The 19,179-nt window shown below is 42.7% G+C and overlaps 1 protein-coding gene across 1 annotated transcript in view; it reads left to right on the forward strand.

Moving 5' to 3' along the window:
• The window catches only part of MALRD1 (MAM and LDL receptor class A domain containing 1), a 900,174-nt gene that overhangs the window by 96,090 nt on the left and 784,905 nt on the right, over nt 1–19,179 (forward strand). The window contains exon 5 of the mRNA XM_073677476.1: nt 14,912–15,005. Coding sequence (XP_073533577.1) covers nt 14,912–15,005 — 94 coding nt within the window. The remainder of the gene's footprint in view (nt 1–14,911; nt 15,006–19,179) is intronic.

The following is a 19,179-nucleotide window of genomic DNA, read 5'->3' on the forward strand; positions in this document are numbered from 1 at the left end:
AACTCTAGACGGTATAGAGGTAGTTTGCAGTATCTTGTGGCCTGGAAAGGTTTCGGTCCCGAGGATAACTCTTGGGTGAGGTCGGATGATGTTTCCGCGTCCAGACTTATCAGAGCGTTTCACAGGAGATTTCCTGATAAGCCTGGTCCTAGGGGATCCGGAGGATCCTCTTAGAAGGGGGGGTACTGTTAGAACCTTGCTCTTAGTTTTTTTTCCTTTGCTGGTCACATGACCTTGTTGGCCTATTTAATCCTGCTCCGCCCTTCTGGCTTTGCTGGACTTCATTGTATATCTACTTTCTAGCTAGCCTGTGCTCTGTGTCTTGCTCTGTTAGTTTGCTTGGTCTACTGACCTCTATGTTCTATATATTTTGTTTGTTCGTCTGTCTGCTACTATTTCTGTTAGGAGGTGTCCCATATTCCTCCCAGTCCTTAGTACTTGTAGGGATTCCTTCCCCACATCTATAGGTCTCCGTACAGACTAGCTTAGGACTTTAGCAGGTCTGATCGCAGGATCAGGTTCCCTGTTACATCGTAGGGATTAAGCTGAGTTCTATCGTAGGGACAGATCTCCTCTCTTTCCTTAGCTCTGGTAGCAGAACATAACACCCATGCCTTACCGTATGATTGCCACATCGACGGGGCAACTGACGCTCTGATTAATGGCATCAACTATTCGCCACTAGATCCCAAAGGGAGGGTGGGCAACTGTTGCCCAATGGGTGGGCGTTGGGGAGGAGCTCTGTGAAAATCTGCCAATTAAATTGTGATAAAGCGTTAGCAGCAGCGTTAGACCCCTCAGCTTCATGGCTAGCGCGGACCCATACATTGTGTTTTAGGCACAGGAATGCTAGCCGGCGTAGTAGGCCTAGCACTGGGAGAGACGATGATGCCATGCCGTAGCTGCCTGCTGATTCTGATTCTATGACTCGGTTTTGATGCCCCTTTTGTTGCGGGCGATAAATGATGAGAAAAAACCCTTCCGACTGGCATCACCCTGCTCGCAAACTCGAGGAGACCTACTAATACTTGCATCTGCTGTAGTGTTACTTTCCATACTGCGCAAAAACCCTCGATCAGGTGTAATGTTTTGGTATTTTTTCCCATGGGAGGCGGAACTACCTTGCTGTGGTGTCGATTTCGATGCCTAAGAACGATAGCTTTGTTGTGGGGCCTATGGTTTTTGTTGGGCATAATGGGACTCCAAACCAACGGGAGATGTTTGTGAATTCGTTGAGTAAGGGGCAGCGAAAGGGGATGACCAATCGCCACGGCCCACGGAGGGGCCAACATAGTCAGTGACTCCTTCCTTATTTAGTATAGAGTCTACCAATACTTTGGGCGTAGTAGCCCAGCTGTGATGCAAGCTACACCGCCTGTGTATCTAATAAGAATTTTTAACTGCAGTTAGCCCAGGCAATACTTTGGGCGTAGTAGCCCAGCTGTGAAGCAAGCTGCACCGCCTGTGTATCTAATAACAATTTTTTACTGCATCTAACCCAGCCAATTATTTGCTAGTATTGCTAGTAGCAGTGTCGCATGGGCTCTAAACCTTGCATAGCCTGGGCATTTTTTGAGATCGTTAAGGATGACCCAACTCTTGTTATCTGTAACATTTGTCACCAAAAGCTAAGTAGAGGCCAAAAAAACAATAGTTTGAGTACTTTATGCTTGAACCGTCACATGGATATGAAGCATAAGTTGCAGTGCGAAGCTCACTGTGCTACAATGCGGCCTAGCGGGCCGGGCCAACCACCATCTGCCCCACCTGTGTCATCCTGGGGAGACTAAAAGCTTGAGGATTTTGGAAAATCACCTCACCAACCATTTTAAGCAACTCTGGGACAATTGATGCCACTTAAGTGGTGTCTGTGCCACAATTTTTGGAAAAAATGGAGGCTCTTTTTGGAGTCCCCTGGCATCGTCAATTCCAAGTGGGTCGGGTCTCTCCCCCCACTTTTAACCGTAAGAAACTACATACACTATGGCTTGGGGTAACACAGATGGTTGAGTCTGAAGAGCTGTTTACTCATACTATAGCCTGGGAATCAGAGGTCTGCTCCAAAGCTTCAGTGTCTGCTAGTCAGCGGATTAGCCACCGCCTGTAGATATAATTACAAATTTTTAACTGCATCTAGCCCAGGCAATACTTTGGGCCTAGTAGCAGTGTCTCCTAGTCAGCGGAGTATCCCAGCTGTTAAGCAAGCTACACCACCTGTGGTTTGGACACTTAATTTTTTCAAAGGAAATGCTTCGGGCCCCCGGGACACTCAGTGAAGAGCATCGGGGAGGCGCCCCAAGGCAAAGGGGCTGGGACTGGCGGCAGCACGCCTTGCGGTGGACCGCCAAGCTCGATCCTTATAAAAGCTTTTTAACTCCAGCAGCTTTAGTGGACGCTACTGGAGCTGGAATTACCGCGGCTGCTGGCATCAGACTTGCCCTCCAATAGTTCCTTGTAAAAGGATTTAAAGTGTACACATTCAAATTGCAGAGCCATTTTAAATTACAGAGCTTAGACCTGCCTCCACCGCGGGGGGGCTCGACCCTCCAGCGGACAGGCACCAGTATTGGGAGAGGGGGGCTGGCCGTCAGGGTCCACTGCGGCTCTGGCACAAACCTGGTGACACGGAGGTCGCATGGGCAGGAACGGACTGGCCGTGTCGGGTTCGCACTCCAGCGTAGTCCCTCTGCCCGCTCGCGCTCGTAACCTCAAAGGGATGCGCAAGCGGCTTTTCTTCCCAGGGCTGTTCCCCGTCCAGCAGGAACGTGGGGGAGCTCAGGTCGGCCTTACACTGTACTCCCTTACCTCCCTTGCCCTCTTTCCTTCTTCCGTTCTCCATATAACCCCTCGGCTCTGTGGTGTCCGCTCTCCCTCCAGATCTCTCCTTCTCACAGGTGGACTACCGCGTGTATTCACACTGTGGCGAATCTATTGGGCCCAGGCATAAGAAGTTGTCGAGGTAATGGATAATATGTGCCCCCTTAGAAACGTCCATTACAACCCATTCGAGGAAGCAACTAAACGCCTCAAATAGTGAGCAGGATCTGGACCACCCCATGGGCAAACAGCGATCTATATAGTATGCTCCTTCCCAGAAGCAGCCCAATAGGTGGACACTATTCGGAGGCACAGGTAGTAAGTAACCGGAACGCCGCATCAATGTCTGTTTTGGCCATTAGGGTGACCCTTCCCAACTTCTTGATCCGCCTGATTGCCTTGTCAAAGGATGTACAGTATATGCTACTGTACTTGGTTCTGCGTCAATGTTGTCGTTTACTGACCTGCCCCTTGGATATGACAAATGGTGGATTAGTCCGAATGTATTGGGTTCCGTTTTTGGCACAACTCACAACGGGAATACCACTACGTCTTGTAAGGAAAGTGTTCTGAATGGAACCGCCATTCTACCTAAAGATATTTCTTTTTTTAATTTTCTTGTCACGACGTCTGGGTGTTGGTAAGCTGATTTTAGATTTTTACTCCAGCCTTTCTTGATTTTAGAAGGGCATGACATGCCTATATCTGTGTCTCCCCCTCCTTTTACTCCTCCACCTCTTTTCTTTTCGCATGACTATATGTACTTGTCACTTTTCCATGTGTTAGTTGTGTCTTCTGAGCAGTTTGTCAGCTTTTGGACACCTTTGAAGGTGTTTTCTATGTGTTTCTATGTGTTTTTGTTTGCCTGCCATTGGCTTTAACGGTGTTCGACGGTGTTCAACGAACAGTTCGACGAACAGTTCGGCGAACACACCGGTGTTCGACGAACCGAACCGAACCCGAACACTGCGGGGGTGGCTCAACTCTAGTAGTAATGGCAGACACTATAACAGATATTTAAAAAGAGCTGAATGGTTTCTTTAGTACACATAACATTGTGGGTTATAAATAATCTAGCAATAGAGAATGTAGACCTGGTGCAGAAAGGTTGAACTTGATGGACCTAAGTCTTTTTTCAACCTATAAATCTATATAACAGTAACAAAGCTGAGTAATGCTCAAGTAAAGATATTAATTTTTGAGATTTACTAAAGGTGGAATTTTCATGGAGGGGGTAGAAAAAGATTATTCTTCCCATAGTTGGACTAGCTTATGAAAATACTACTCATTTCTGGTAGCCTCTTCTTCAAGCCCAGCAAAGGTCCAGCAGAAGACCGCTCCATCTGGATCTGACTTAGGAGTCAATATCTACCACTTGAGTTCATATATCAGAGATTACATTGCATGCAACCTTTTAGACCTTACTTATGACAAATCACACAATGTCATTAGTAGCATACATGCACATGTTTTGTGTAGACCTTCAGAATAATTACCCCTTGTGGCCTCCAGGAAATGCTAGTCCAATACTGACCCTGTCCTAGCACATTTCTTTATTATTTGGTGTGTTATCTGTCATCGATATTTATGAAAATCTTAGCTATTATTCTATTATTCTCAGTTTTTTCTCTGTATTATATGATAGCGGGTAACCTTCAGCTTTGGAACACAAGGTACAATATTTTCAACTGAATGTTTTTTATGTTTTACTTATTTGGCATTTAGCTAGTAATTAAAATAAACTAATTAAATTACAATAGAGAAAACTACACGAAGCCCGGTGTTCATTTATTCACTCACAATAGCTTCAGGAGAACAGAAGATTTCTTTGCACTTGGAAATGTCTTAAGAGCATTTTGAGAATAATTTACATTACAGAATGCCAGGTGATGGAGCGCAGCTGAGTTCACTGAACAATAAAACATCCTTAAGAGACTTACTCTATAAAAACCTGACACTTACTATGGAATGTTACCAAATCCAACATCTTAACTCTGGAAAACTCTTGAACATAACTGAGTAAATGATTCTTAATACGCAAAGAAATAACTGTTTGTCCACTGCCTAAGTGGGAAGTGTGACCTATTGTCCTTCAGGTATTGTCACTGCTGTCGTCATAGGGAGGGAAAAAGAGAGCAAAATGCAATGATTTACAGACTTCAAAAATTGACCATAAATTAACAATAATACCCAGTAGAGAAAAGTGTGTAGAAGCTGCTGAATTTAGTCGACCAAGACTGGTCAACCTTTGTCAATGTTGAAAAAGTCACTATTTTCATCAAGATTTGGAGAATCCATTGTATCATATATGATCTATTAATTTATTGTGTGTATATACACAAAAAGTGAGCACGGAAAAGAGCCAACATACATATAAATTGCAAAATAGAAAAAAAAAAATTCCAGCTCACAAACTTCCTAGGATGTGTTTCTCCAGAAAGTGCACCAGAAAGAATAGCACCACACGCAGTCTGTCTGGTGCATCACAACGTTTCCTATAATGCCACAACGGAGAAGTCAGCACTTTGCGGGTTAATGCAATAGAAAGAGTTTTTTTCACCAAAGAGAGGAGGAGATAGGTTACAACTTTTGAGATTCGAAGAGGCTTCATGGATTTTAAAATTGAATAGTCGTACCCCTTGTGGAATGAACATAAAAACTGATTTGATGTATATACATTGACTTATAATACTACTGAATATTTATTAGAGGCGGAGCAAATTCATTTCACTTTGTCACGTCATTTCCTCTTTGTTCACTATTTAAACAACATCTTTAAGCGTCAGAACTATGCCATACTAAGATTAAGAACAATTTATGCTCGAAACGCGTCAGTGAGCATGACCCTGACCATACGCCTTTTTTTAAAAATCCTGTTTTTCTAATATTTTTTTTTTCAATAAAATGTTGTTTTTTAAATAGACATTTAACTTTTTCGGATTTCCAGTGCTGGATGCATCGTTCTTCATTTTTTGCCTTTGTTAAACTTGCACCAACGTAAGTCCTTTCTGGATCCGTGCACTTTCTAGAGAAACACTTCCTAGGATGTTGGTGAGCTTGAAAAAAAACTTTTTTCTTTTTTGCAATTTGGCCAATTAATGAGTATTGGGCCTCTCACTCCCATCACTTGGCCGACAGATGATATCAGAAGAGAAAAGTATCAGGAATTTTGAATTTAAATTCCTTTTGTTCTGCCGGGCAATAAACAGTTGGCAGCTAACATCGACTCTACTGCACTCTCCCCATGAAAAATACATGCAAACTTGGGCAAGTTCGGCATGAATGTGTATGGCATACCTAGGAAAAAAATAGATCATCTAACAAGTTATCTAACATGGATACCCTAAGGATAGGCTTAGAAGTTACTTAAAAATGGCTCATACAATCTCTTTACTGGAAAGTGACCATTTTGTAGGTGCATACTAATAGCAATGTGTTGAACTCCCTTTCAAATTCTGGGATAGTCAAAATGAAACAGCGCTCCATTTGTTTAGGGAATGCCTTCAAGGATATGACTGAGATTGTATTACTCTCTGTATGTTCCTATTATTTTACTGACCATGCACCTTAGGTAGTCATTGGTTTACAGTTTCAGCTCCTCACATGCGTACCCTGGTGCAGATGTACAGTTACATCCATATGTGACAAGAGATAAAACATGGTGTCATTTGATCTCCAGGTATTTACCTATTGTGTTCAGTCCCACATTTTAAAATAAATTGATGAATTGAACAATTCTTTTCAAAACTAGAACGTTCCTTTAAGTAGTGATTTTTGCAATGTTATATACTTTAGTTGATGAAATAGTAAAGCCACATAATGCTTCCTGATAGAACAGAATGACTCGCTCAAAGTTATTTTCCAAGTTTGTGCCTTCCCAAATGAGACTCGCGCTGTCGCTGACAAGTTCCAGTGTAGTTTTGGGTGGTTGTTCACAGATCATCACAGAGGTGTTTGCAGGCATGGAGGATTGGTACAGAAATAGATACAGTCCCGCATTGTCATCACTATGTTTTATTTGACAGGAGCGTATATATTTTGTGATAAACACTTGCAGAGCATTGGCAGGTACCCAGCAATATATAAACATTGCACAAATATCAAAATGTTTCGATGGAAAAAGCAAAAAAAAAAATGAACATTCACAAATCAGCCTTTGCCAGAGAAACATTTATTTAGTGCAATGTGCCAAATTAAAGAAAATAAACTATAAAAATGTACTCCTCTTCCAGTAATGTGCATTATAACAAGTTTAAATGATTTCTGCTGCAGCTTTTAATCAATTTGCAAATGTTGTTTAACACAAACTGCACAGGAAAACTAGAGGCTAGAAACAATGTTGGAATGTGAGTGACACTGCGGTTTTGAAAGGAATTCCATGTAACCGGGAGAACATTTTTCTGTGTAGTATAATATACATCAGCTTCGGTAATTCATTCTTCATATGTCATGCTAGGTATGGGAAGGACCCAGCGAACAACGATGGAATAAGGGGGGAAGCCCAGCAACTAGGGAAAAGGGAGAGTGGAGACCCCTAGGTAGATCTAACAACACACTTACTCCCCTATCGTCCCTAGATAGGTTCCTCACCTATCACCGAGCAGGATACCTTAACCCTGGCTAACCCTAGAGCTAGGCCCTAGGCAGGGAGGGGGAGGGGTGAGCATTAGTTAGCCCCACTGCAACTGAAGACAACAAGGGAAACAGATAAGGGAAAACACTAAGCTTTGAGAAGACACCAGAGAGATCACGACTACAATCCTCAAAGGAACTCCAAGACAAATCTAGCCGACTGCTAGCACACCAGACCTGGACAGAGTAATTTACTCTATCACCAGCGATTCTCTGGAGACACTGAGGGTATTTAAAGATCAAGCAAAGGTGTGTTAATTAGCAGCAGAAGATGGAGATCATCGCTGGGTCCTAGCGATGGAAGGATGATGAAAGGATCAAGAAGGTGTCTTCAAGGCAAAGCATAGCGACGTTCTACAGCTGTATCCAGATCAACTGTCTGTCAAACCTGATACACCCGTGATATCATCTAATAATTCACAATTCATTTATCCTTTTAATGTAAGGGATTTTTCAAACTTCTGAAAAATATAAAAAAGTATTTGTATGTGAATGATACCCAAGTAATCCAACCAATGCTCAAGAGTAATTATCTTTAATTTTTATCATCTTTCCCCGCTGTGCACATGACAGTTTTGATACAGCCAGGGCTAATTGTGAAAGTGATTACTAATGTAAAGGACAGGAGTTCCCATGAAACTTTCAGAGAAGTTCCTATATGTGTCTTAATGTTTGCCAGATAATTAATTTTGAGCTATGGAGGCATTATCTTTGATTTTTAATGGCTAATGGCTTGCCCATTTCTGTGCAGCACAGCTGTTTTGATGCTGCCAGGGCTTGGTATGGATTACCAATGCAAAGGACTGCAGCTCCACACGATAATTCTTCCCTCTCACAGATATTATTGACAGCATGCTGCACTATGTGTAAAATAACAGACACCATAATGGAAACTAGATGGACCCCTTTATAGTCCATGGAGAACTTCTGGTGTCGAAAACATCTGTAATGAGGGATTGAAGCTTGAAGTGGGCAATTTGCATATTCCAGGTGCCTTCTGGGAAAAGCGAAGAGTCTCCTTCAGCTAGAAGATCGTTGGGTACAGCCGGGACCAGCTGCTTGGAAAGCATCGCCAAACCAGGGATTGAAGCTTGAAGAGGGCAATTTGCATATTCCAGGTGCCTTCTGGGAAAAGCGAAGAGTCTCCTTCAGCTAGAAGATCGTTGGGTACAGCCGGGACCAGCTGCTTGGAAAGCATCGCCAAACCAGGGATTGAAGCTTGAAGAGGGCAATTTGCATATTCCAGGTGCCTTCTGGGAAAAGCGAAGAGTCTCCTTCAGCTAGAAGATCGTTGGGTATCGTAATTGTTTAATTTGTTTATCCTAGGGTATCACAAGAAAGAAGACAGACATCAAGTCAGCAGGGACAAGGAGCAGCATGGCAGATGTGACAACCTACATGGTGAGCTGCAACATGTGCTACATGTTCACAGATCGACCAGAAGCTGAAACCAACTTCACCTGCCAGAAGTGTAGACTACTGGCTCTTTTAGAAGAAAAGGTGCGGGGACTGGAAGAAAGAATTGCGACATTAAAACTCATCAAGGAAAATGAAGACTTCCTGGACAGAACAGAAGCGTCACTACTGGTCACGGAAAGTGAAGGAAGCGTCAGAGAACCTCCAGAGGCAGACAAGTGGAGGCAAGTGACCAAAAGAAGCAAGAAGACCATGGAGACACCACCAACCACACAACTGAGAAACAGATTCCAAGGACTTGTGGAGGACGAAGATGGCACACCTAAGGATGAGGAACTACCAGCAAGCAAAAAAGAAAAGAGTACCCAGAAACACCCAGAAGCGACAAGAAAAAGGACAGCCAAGAAGGGAAGAAGAGTGGTGGTGGTGGGAGACTCACTACTGAGAGGAACAGAAGCAGCTATCTGCAGACCGGACATAACCGCAAGAGAAGTATGCTGCCTCCCAGGGGCAAAGATCAAGGATGTTACCGATAGGATACCAAAGCTCATTAGTCCCAAGGATGTCCACCCATTTCTTCTGATACATGTTGGCACCAATGACACGGCAAAGAAGGACCTACCGACAATCTGCAAGGACTTTGAAGCATTGGGGAAGAAAGTAAAAGAACTGGATGCGCAGGTAGTTTTTTCTTCTATCCTTCCAGTAGACGGGCATGGCGTCAGGAGATGGAACAGGATCCTTGATGTGAACAGCTGGCTGAGACGATGGTGCAGACAACAAGGATTTGGATTCCTGGACCACGGTGTGAATTACCTCTATGATGGACTCCTTGTCAGAGACGGACTACACCTCAACAAACCCGGGAAACACACATTCGCCAGGAGACTCGCAACACTCATCAGGAGGGCGTTAAACTAGAAGAAGAGGGGATGGGAAGAAAAACGCCGGACACGAACATGCAACCAGAGGACATACTAATGAAAGATATGAAGTGCGACAAAGAAGGTCCAAGACAAGATACTTGGAAGGGAGGTAAGAAAATTTCTAATACAATCCACAGGGAGAAGATTGGAACAAAACAAAATCGTGTAAACTGCGTGCTAGCAAATGCCAGGAGCCTGACAAACAAGATGGATGAACTGGAAGCAGAAATATCTACAGGTAACTATGACATAGTGGGAATAACCGAGACATGGTTGGATGAAAGCTATGACTGGGCAGTTAACTTACAGGGTTACAGTCTGTTTAGAAGGGATCGAAGAAATCGGAAAGGGGGTGGAGTCTGTCTATATGTAAAGACGTGTCTAAAGCCTACAATACGGGAGGATGTATGGGAGGGAAATGAGGAGGTCGAGTCCTTATGGGTGGAGATACATGGAGCAAAAAACAATAATAAAATTATCATAGGAGTCTGTTATAAACCACCAAATATAGCAGAAGCCACGGAAAGTCTATTAATGAGACAAATAGACGAAGTAGCAAAAAATAACGAGGTGATTATTATGGGGGACTTCAACTACCCCGATATAGACTGGGAAACCGAAAGCTGTAGATCTCAGAAAGGAAACAGGTTTCTGTCAATTATCAAAGACAATTATTTGTCACAACTTGTGCAGGAACCAACTAGAGGGACGGCCCTTTTAGACTTAATATTAACTAACAGGCCAGACAGAATAACTGGGGTGCAGGTCGGGGGGCACCTGGGAAATAGTGACCACAACATTATACAATTCCACATGTGCTTCAGTAGGGTGCCCAGCAAGGGAGTCACAAAAACACTGAACTTCAGGAGGGCAAAGTTTGATCAGCTAAGAGATGCCCTTCACCTTATAGACTGGGATAGTATCTTCAGTAATAGGAGCACGGATAGAAAATGGGAAATTTTCAAAACAGTCCTACATAGTCACTGTAGAAGGTACATACCTTATGGGAATAAAAGGGCTAGGAATAGGAGAAAGCCAATGTGGCTAAATAAGGAAGTCAAGAGGGCAATGAAAAACAAAAAAAGGGCTTTCGGTAAACTTAAACAAGAAGGCAACGAGGAAGCGCTAATAACTTATAGGGAAAAAAACTAAATCTGTAAGAAACAAATAAGAATAGCAAAAGAGGAGACAGAGAGACTAATTGCCAAAGAAAGTAAAACGAATCCCAACTGTTCTTTAACTATATAAACAGTAAAAGGATTAAAACTGATGGAGTTGGCCCATTGAAAAATAACCTGGGTAAAATCATAGAGGGCGATGAGGGTAAAGCAAACCTACTCAATAGCTTCTTCTCCACTGTTTTCACAAAAGAAAACAATTTATCGGAGGAAATGCAAAGTGATAAAGTAAACCCTCCGCTAAATATCACCCACCTAACCCAGGAGGAAGTTCAGAAACGCCTAAATAATATCAAAATAGACAAGTCACCAGGCCCAGATGGCATACACCCCCGGGTACTAAAAGAATTAAGTAATGTGATAGACAGACCGCTGTATCTTATATTCAAGCACTCTTTATGGACAGGGACTGCCCCACTAGACTGGCGCCAAGCAAATGTGGTACCAATATTCAAAAAGGGGTCTAAAAGTGACCCTGGGAACTATAGACCAGTCAGCTTAACGTCTGTTGTGGGTAAATTGTTTGAAGGATTTCTTAGAGATGCTATTGTAGAATATCTTAATGATAATAACTGTCTAACTCCATATCAACATGGATTCATGAGAGATCGCTCCTGCCAAACAAACCTGATTGCCTTCTACGAGGAGGTGAGCTCACAGCTGGACCGGGGAGAGTCAGTGGATGTTGTATACCTTGACTTCTCCAAAGCGTTTGATACCGTGCCACACAAAAGGTTGGTATATAAAATGAGAATGCTTGGTCTGGGGGATAATGTGTGCAAGTGGGTAAATAGCTGGCTGAGTGATAGAAAGCAGAGGGTGGTTATCAATGGAGTAAGCTCAGGGTGTGTCAGGGTTACTAGTGGGGTGCCTCAAGGGTCTGTCTTGGGCCCTATATTATTTAATATATTTATTAATGATCTAGTGGAAGGGTTGCATAGTAAAATAGCAATATTTGCAGATGATACTAAACTTTGTAAAGTAGTTAATACAGATGAGGATAGGGCACAGCTACAGGAGGATTTAGATAAATTGGGGAGTTGGGCCAAAAAATGGCAAATGGGGTTCAATGCCGATAAATGTAAGGTCATGCACATGGGAAAGAAAAACAGCAGTCACCCATACATATTAAATGGGAAAACGTTGGGGAAATATGACATGGAGAAGGACCTGGGCGTCTTGGTTAATAGCAAATTAAATTGGAGTGCCCAGTGTCAGGCAGCAGCTGCGAAGGCAAATAGAGTCATGGCATGCATCAGAAGAGGAATAGGGGCATATGATGAGAACATTGTTCTTCCTCTGTATAAAGCGCTGGTAAGGCCGCACTTAGAATATTGTGCACAGTTCTGGGCTCCGGTGCTCAGGAAAGACATATTGGAGCTAGAGAGGGTACAAAGGAGGGCGACTAAGGTAATAAAGGGAATGGAGGGACTAGAATACCCAGAGAGGTTGTCAAAATTAGGCCTATTTACGTTGGAAAAGAGAAGGCTTAGGGGAGACCTCATAAACATGTATAAATACACCAGGGGGCAGTACAGAGATATCTCCCATGACCTGTTTATACCAAGGATGGTGACTAAGACGAGGGGGCACACTATGCGTCTGGAGGAAAGAAGGTTCCTGCACCAGCATAGAAGGGGATTCTTTACGGTCAGAGCCGTGAGACTCTGGAACTCTCTGGGAGAGGAAGTGGTGATGTCCAACTCACTTAATGAGTTCAAGAGAGGCCTGGACGCCTTTCTTGAGAACAATAAAATTACATCTTATGCTTAGTGATAGTTAATTAATCCAGATTGGTGTCGGGAAGTGAATTTTTTCCTCAATGATGTCAATTGGCCTATACCGCATGTTTTTTTTTTTTTTTGTTTTGTTTTTTTTTGCGTTCCCCTGGATCAACGCTGCGGAATAGCTGCAGTGCACAAGAAATAGGCTGAACTGGATGGACGCTTGTCTTTTTTCGGCCTTATAAACTATGTAACTATGTAACTATGTAATAGATCCATCCTCCAAATGAATTCTACGACTCAGAGTTTTGTGGGATTAAAAAAAGCATTTTTGCAATTTACCTCTTATTAAGGCTATGTTCACATCATGTTATAAACACTTGTCAGTAGCTCCGTCGGGGCCGTGTTTTGGCGTCAGCCTCAAATAAGCGGATACTGCTGAAAATGAGGTCTGACACAGCACATAGTGACCCCGTCTGCATCATAAAAGTACCCTGTCAGCGTAAATGTGGTGATCTGTGAACAAAGTTCCCCTGTCAGCCCAAATGTTCGAATCCCATTTTTTCGGGCTTGAAACGTGAGCCCCGACAGAGACACTGTCGACTGTATAATACGCGATGTGAACATAAGCTAACAATCCTCTATGTTCTCAATGTTATAGTGTACTGCTCGTTGCATAGGTTACCGGCCACGACTGCTTTGTGTAAGAGATGGCCAGTTTCCTAGGTAAGGAACACAGGGCTTGCAGGATCTTTGTTTTAGAGCTTGTAAGCGCTACCCTGAAGCTGTCAGGAATGTAGAAACTGGATACAGCATTTGAGAATGCACAGTTTGGACCGGTTTGGATGCAAGCATGCTGCGGGTCCGAGCTGTGAATCTTCAGAATTCTGCAATTAGCTGGGAGACAGAAGGGCGGTGCACTCCTGCAAAAAAGAACATTACACCACCCCATTAACACAACCTTAAATCTGAAATTTAGGTAAAGAATAATATTTGCGTAAAATCCAAATTATCAGTGTCCAGAAAGCTGACAAATTGGGAAGCAAAAGCACAATTTAAAGGGAATACATTCAGCAGATTTGTGCTATGTAAGGGGCTGAGACACTGATTTCAGCAATGTGTCACTTATTAGACTGGTTGCTGTTTTTTCAGTACAATGAGTATTTTATCAGCAGGAGATTGTTACTGCCCGGACTGGTGCCATTGTGAGACCTAGTCCAACCATGCTCCCACCACTGATTACTAGCTTCCTGTCTGTATACAATGTACATAGAGAGCCTGGTGGGGGCGGGATCCGCTGTAGTGGGGGCAGTGTAAGCTGTGGTGCTGGCGGGCTTAGCTTTCCGAGCTCTGCTATATGCTACGTCTAAAAACTCTGATCATATCACAACTGCTGCACCTAGTAAACTAAGCGATACATCGCTGGAATCAGGGTCTCTTTCACTACATTATCTAGCTCTCAGATGAGGTAGCAAAAACCTGATGACAAATTTCCATCAAAGTTCATGGGCACCAATGCAAAATCTGTAGCAGCATCACAACTAATATGTGTCACCTATATTGGTAACTTCATATGTGACAGAAAGGCTCCAGAGCCTGGGTACATCTGCTACCTTTGTGCCCTAAAACTATCCCGCCTTTCACACAAAGAAAAGCAAGGTTTGCCTCCCTCATGCCCCACAACAAGTTAAAAAATGCTTTTGGTGCACATACCAGTCTAATATGTCTAGGAACTGTCCTGATTCTCATCCTCTATAAATTTCCATCCACTCTATTTGAGTGGTGTTTCCACGTCATCAGCATTCTGCCAGCACAATAGGTGCAGGGCCTTTTTTTTTCTTTTTTTTTTTTAGAATACACTGAGCCTGCCATTGTCCAATGATGTGCCTATCCTGAACTTGAAAGCCCTCTTTTATGCTTTTCTTGTATGCAGTTTAAAGGACAGATAAGCAGGAGTCAAAGACCCACCATGCTACCTGTAATTGATTACATTTAACAACAAATGTAGTAGACAGCAAATTAGACAGAAAAGAAACACCTAGTAATTGGCACTTTGCGCTGATTTTTCACTTGTAAACCAACATAATTAAAAAAATAATTGATTAGCAGAATGCCTAGTTATCAAATTAACTATCCCATAAGATCAAGTCGTCTGAAACTATAGGGACACTTAAATATTTTCTAGTTTTTCTAATAATGGTTATTTTTATTTTTTCAGATCATCATCAAAGCTATTACGTTGGGTAATGGCACATCTGAGTCTATGGCAATCGATGACATTTCTTTCAGTGAAGGATGTAAACCAGCTAATGGTGTGTATGTCTTTATTTTGTGATGTTAATTTACATCCTTCTATGTCTGGTTTAAAAATTCTCAAAAAGGACAAACACATCAAATTCTACCATTTTGATTACCTTTTTCCTTTTTTTGATCCAGAAAATGACAAAACCAAACCTCTGTAATGTAGCTGACATCTTATCTTTATTTAACGACTCTCTGAGATAGGCCATCTCCATCTGTATCAGGTTGATAAGGTTACATTTTCAGTGTCTTTAATATTACTCTCTGGTTTTGTACTAATTCATTTCTAGAGCAGTGTGTGTGGTGGGCCTGGAGGTGAAAGCTCTGAAGCTGTATTTTCATGTGAAGGAAAGCTAAACCTTGTATTGTTTGTTCCTGAAGCAGGTGGTTACCCTTAACTACAAGGAATGTGCCATACATAATGTTTTGTTTTTCCTGTTAGGCTGGTAAGGCCATGTTTGTTTTGCTAACATTACTGTGGTCTATGCAGTACTCTTAATAAACCAGCTGAAGATTTAAAAGGACAGTAATCCTGTGCACCTCTATGTGCAGCCGAGTGAGCCGATCTACCATTGTGAGTGTGTATATATATACAGCTCTGGCAAAAATTAAGAGACCACTGCAAAATTTTCAGTTTCTCTGATTTTTCTCTTTATAGGTATATTTTTGAGCAAAATGTACATTGTTATTTTAGTCTATAAACTACTGACTGTTAGAACCTTGCTCTTAGGTTTTTTCCTTTGCTGGTCACATGACCTTGTTGGCCTATTTAATCCTGCTCCGCCCTTCTGGCTTTGCTGGACTTCATTGTATAACTACTTTCTAGCTAGCCTGTGCTCTGTATCTAACTCTGTTAGTTTTCTTGGTCTACGGACCTCAGTGTTCTATTTATTTTGTTTGTTTGTCTGTCTGCTACTATTTCTGTTAGGAGGTGTCCCATTTTCCTCCCAGTCCTTAGTACTTGTAGGGATTCCTTCCCCACATCTATAGGTCTCCGTACAGACTAGCTTAGGACTTTAGCAGGTCTGATCGCAGGATCAGGTCCCCTGTTACATCGTAGGGATAAAGCTGAGTTCTATCGTAGGGACAGATCTCCTCTCTTTCCTTAGCTCTGGTAGCAGAACATAACAGTAAGTCCAGCCTGCAAATTCTCTAAGGAAAGATTTTTCTGTTCCATCATGGTGTCGGTTCAGGATTTGGCTCATCGCCTGCAGGGACTCTCTCTGGAGGTGGCCGAGCTCCGTCAGCACGTGAGTAACTGTCCTGGAGCACATTTCTTGGAGCCTAAGGTATGTTTGCCGGATTTATTTTTTGGTGAACACCGAGAATTTTTTTCATTTAAAAATGCTTGCTTATTGTATTTTCGTTTGAGACCCAAGTCCTCTGGGGATGAATCCCAGCGCATAGGGTTCATAATGTCACTTTTGCGCAAAGAGCCTCAGGAGTGGGCCTTTTCTTTGCAACCTAGTGATACATGCTTCAGATCAGTGGATAGTTTTTTTTCTGCTTTGGGACTATTATATGATGATCCTGACCGTGTCGCATCAGCTGAGACTGAGTTGAGACGTTTGAAACAGGGATCAGGTAATGTGGAAAAATATTGTACTCATTTCCGTCGTTGGTCTACTCAAACAGGGTGGAACGATTCTGCTCTGAAAAGTCTATTTCTTGCTGGGCTCAATGAAAGGGTTAAAGACCTGCTAATTGCTTATCCTACACCTGAAGATTTGCAACAGGCTATGCAATTAGCTAAACAGGTGGATAGGAGACTGCGTGCAAGGGTTAATGAGAGCAAATCCTCTGCTATGTCAGTTTCTGGTTATGAGAATGTGTGTACTAACAGTGGTGAACCGATGGAGATTGGATCGGTGGCACCTCGCTCTCAAGAAAAAGACCGTAGATTTTTTGAAGGCTTGTGTTTCTATTGCGGAAAATCTGGTCATTTGATTAAAGGCTGTGAGCTTCGTATGAAGAAAGAAAAAAAAATGGTCAGTCATGCCCGTATTGCCTGTTTAAATTCCAAGGGTGTATTTTTAGCTGCTTCCACGATTGCTCAGGAAAAATTAATGGAATTTCGGGTGTTTGTTGATTGTGGGTCTACTCTGAATGTAATTGATGGGGGATTCTTGGAAAGATTCAATTTAAAACCCGAACCTTTATCATCCCCCATTGCTGTGGTTTCTGTGGATGGTTCCCCTTTGAAGAATATTACTCTCAAGGTCTGTGAATTTCCTCTCACTATTAATGGTGTTCACCATGAGAAATTGGATTTGGTAGTTTTGAATAACTTGCCTTCTCCAGTAATATTGGGATTGCCCTGGTTAAAATTTCACAATCCTGTACTGGATTGGTCTACCAGTGAAATTAAATCCTGGAGCCATAAATGTTATGACAAGTGATGTAACGGGCGTATTGCAGCTTTGGATAGGGGAGAATTGCCTGTTCCTATTCAGGACTTTTGGAGAGTTTTTTCTGAGAAGGAATCGCAGGTTTTGCCTCCCCATAGAGACTATGATTTTTCTATTGAATTTGTCCCTGGAGCGACTCCTAAAAGTCGTTTATTTAACCTTACTATTCCTGAGAGGAAGGCTTTGGAGGAATACATACAGACAAGTTTGGCCGCCGGTCACATTAGGCCCTCTAAGTCTCCTGTGGCAGTTGGATTTTTTTTTGTAAAAAAAAAGGACGGCGGTTTACGTCCTTGTCTGGATTTTCATGAGATTAACAAAATTACTGTACGCAATCCTTACCCACTGCCATTGATTCCTGATCTGTTTAACCAGTTAATGGGGGCCAAGTGGTTCTCTAAAATTGACCTTAAGGAGGCATACAATCTGTTGCGCATGAAGGAGGGTGACGAATGGAAGACTGCTTTTAACACTCCTGTGGGTCATTTTGAGAATCTGGTTATGCCTTTTGGTCTTACTAATGCTCCTGCATTTTTTCAGAATCTTATTAATGACATCCTTAGACCTTTGATCGGCAAAAATGTGGTTGTGTATTTGGATGACATTTTGATTTATTCGCCGGATCTGGAGTCTCATTGGCGGAGCGTACGTGAGGTATTACAGTTGTTAATGGACAATTCGCTTTTTGCTAAGCTGGAGAAATGTGAGTTCGCTGTACAGAGAATTAGTTTTTTGGGATACATTATCTCCAGCGAAGGTTTTGAGATGGACCCGGTTAAAGTTCAAGCTGTACAGGAATGGCCTAGGCCTATTGGTTTGAAATCGATACAGAGGTTTTTGGGTTTCGCCAATTATTACAGAAAATTCATAAAAATTTTTTCTAGTATTGTCAAACCTCTGACCGATCTCACCAGGAAAGGTGCTGATGCGGTTCAGTGGTCTTCTGAGGCTATTGAAGCTTTTGTGTATCTCAAGGAGAGGTTCACCTCTGCTCCCATCCTTATGCAGCCTGATGTGACTAAGCCGTTTTTGGTTGAGGTTGATGCTTCCTCTGTGGGGGTTGGCGCAGTATTGTCTCAGGATAACGGGGATGGATTACATCCCTGTGCCTTTTTTTCAAAAAATTTTTCGGAGACTGAACTGAATTACGATATTGGTAATCGGGAATTATTGGCTATTAAACTCGCATTTGAACACTGGCGCCACTTCTTGGAAGGTGCGGAATTTCCCGTTCAGGTTCTTACGGATCATAAAAATCTGATATATCTTGATGCTGCCAAGCGCCTGAATGCCCGTCAGGCTAGGTGGGCACTGTTTTTCTCGCGGTTTAATTTCTCCGTTACTTACATCCCTGGTACTAAGAATGTTAAGGCGGATGCCTTGTCTCGCAGTTTTTCTCCCATAGTCGGTGCTGAGAAAGAGGAGAACATTTTACAAGAAGGTGTTGTGATAGCTGCTTTGGACTCCGTTTTGGAAGATGAGATTCTTAAAGCACAGGAGAATGCCCCATCTAACACTCCTCATGGGAGGTTGTTTGTGCCTGGGACCTTTAGGAGAGATTTGTTTGTTGAGTGTCACGAATCTCGGTTGGCAGGTCATCCCAGAATCTCTGAGACCAAGAGACTGGTGGGTCGCAGTTTTTGGTGGCCTGGATGGCAGAAGGAAGTCATTAAGTGGGTGCGTCAATGTACTATATGTGCTAGATCTAAGTCCTCACATACTCCTGCTGCGGGGTTGCTTTGTCCTTTGGAGGTTCCCAGTGCTCCTTGGACACATT

This window comes from Phyllobates terribilis, unplaced genomic scaffold (assembly GCF_046119375.1).
Source record: "Phyllobates terribilis strain yellow unplaced genomic scaffold, ASM4611937v1 Scaffold_4__5_contigs__length_816908805, whole genome shotgun sequence".
NCBI classification, from domain to species: domain Eukaryota; kingdom Metazoa; phylum Chordata; class Amphibia; order Anura; family Dendrobatidae; genus Phyllobates; species Phyllobates terribilis.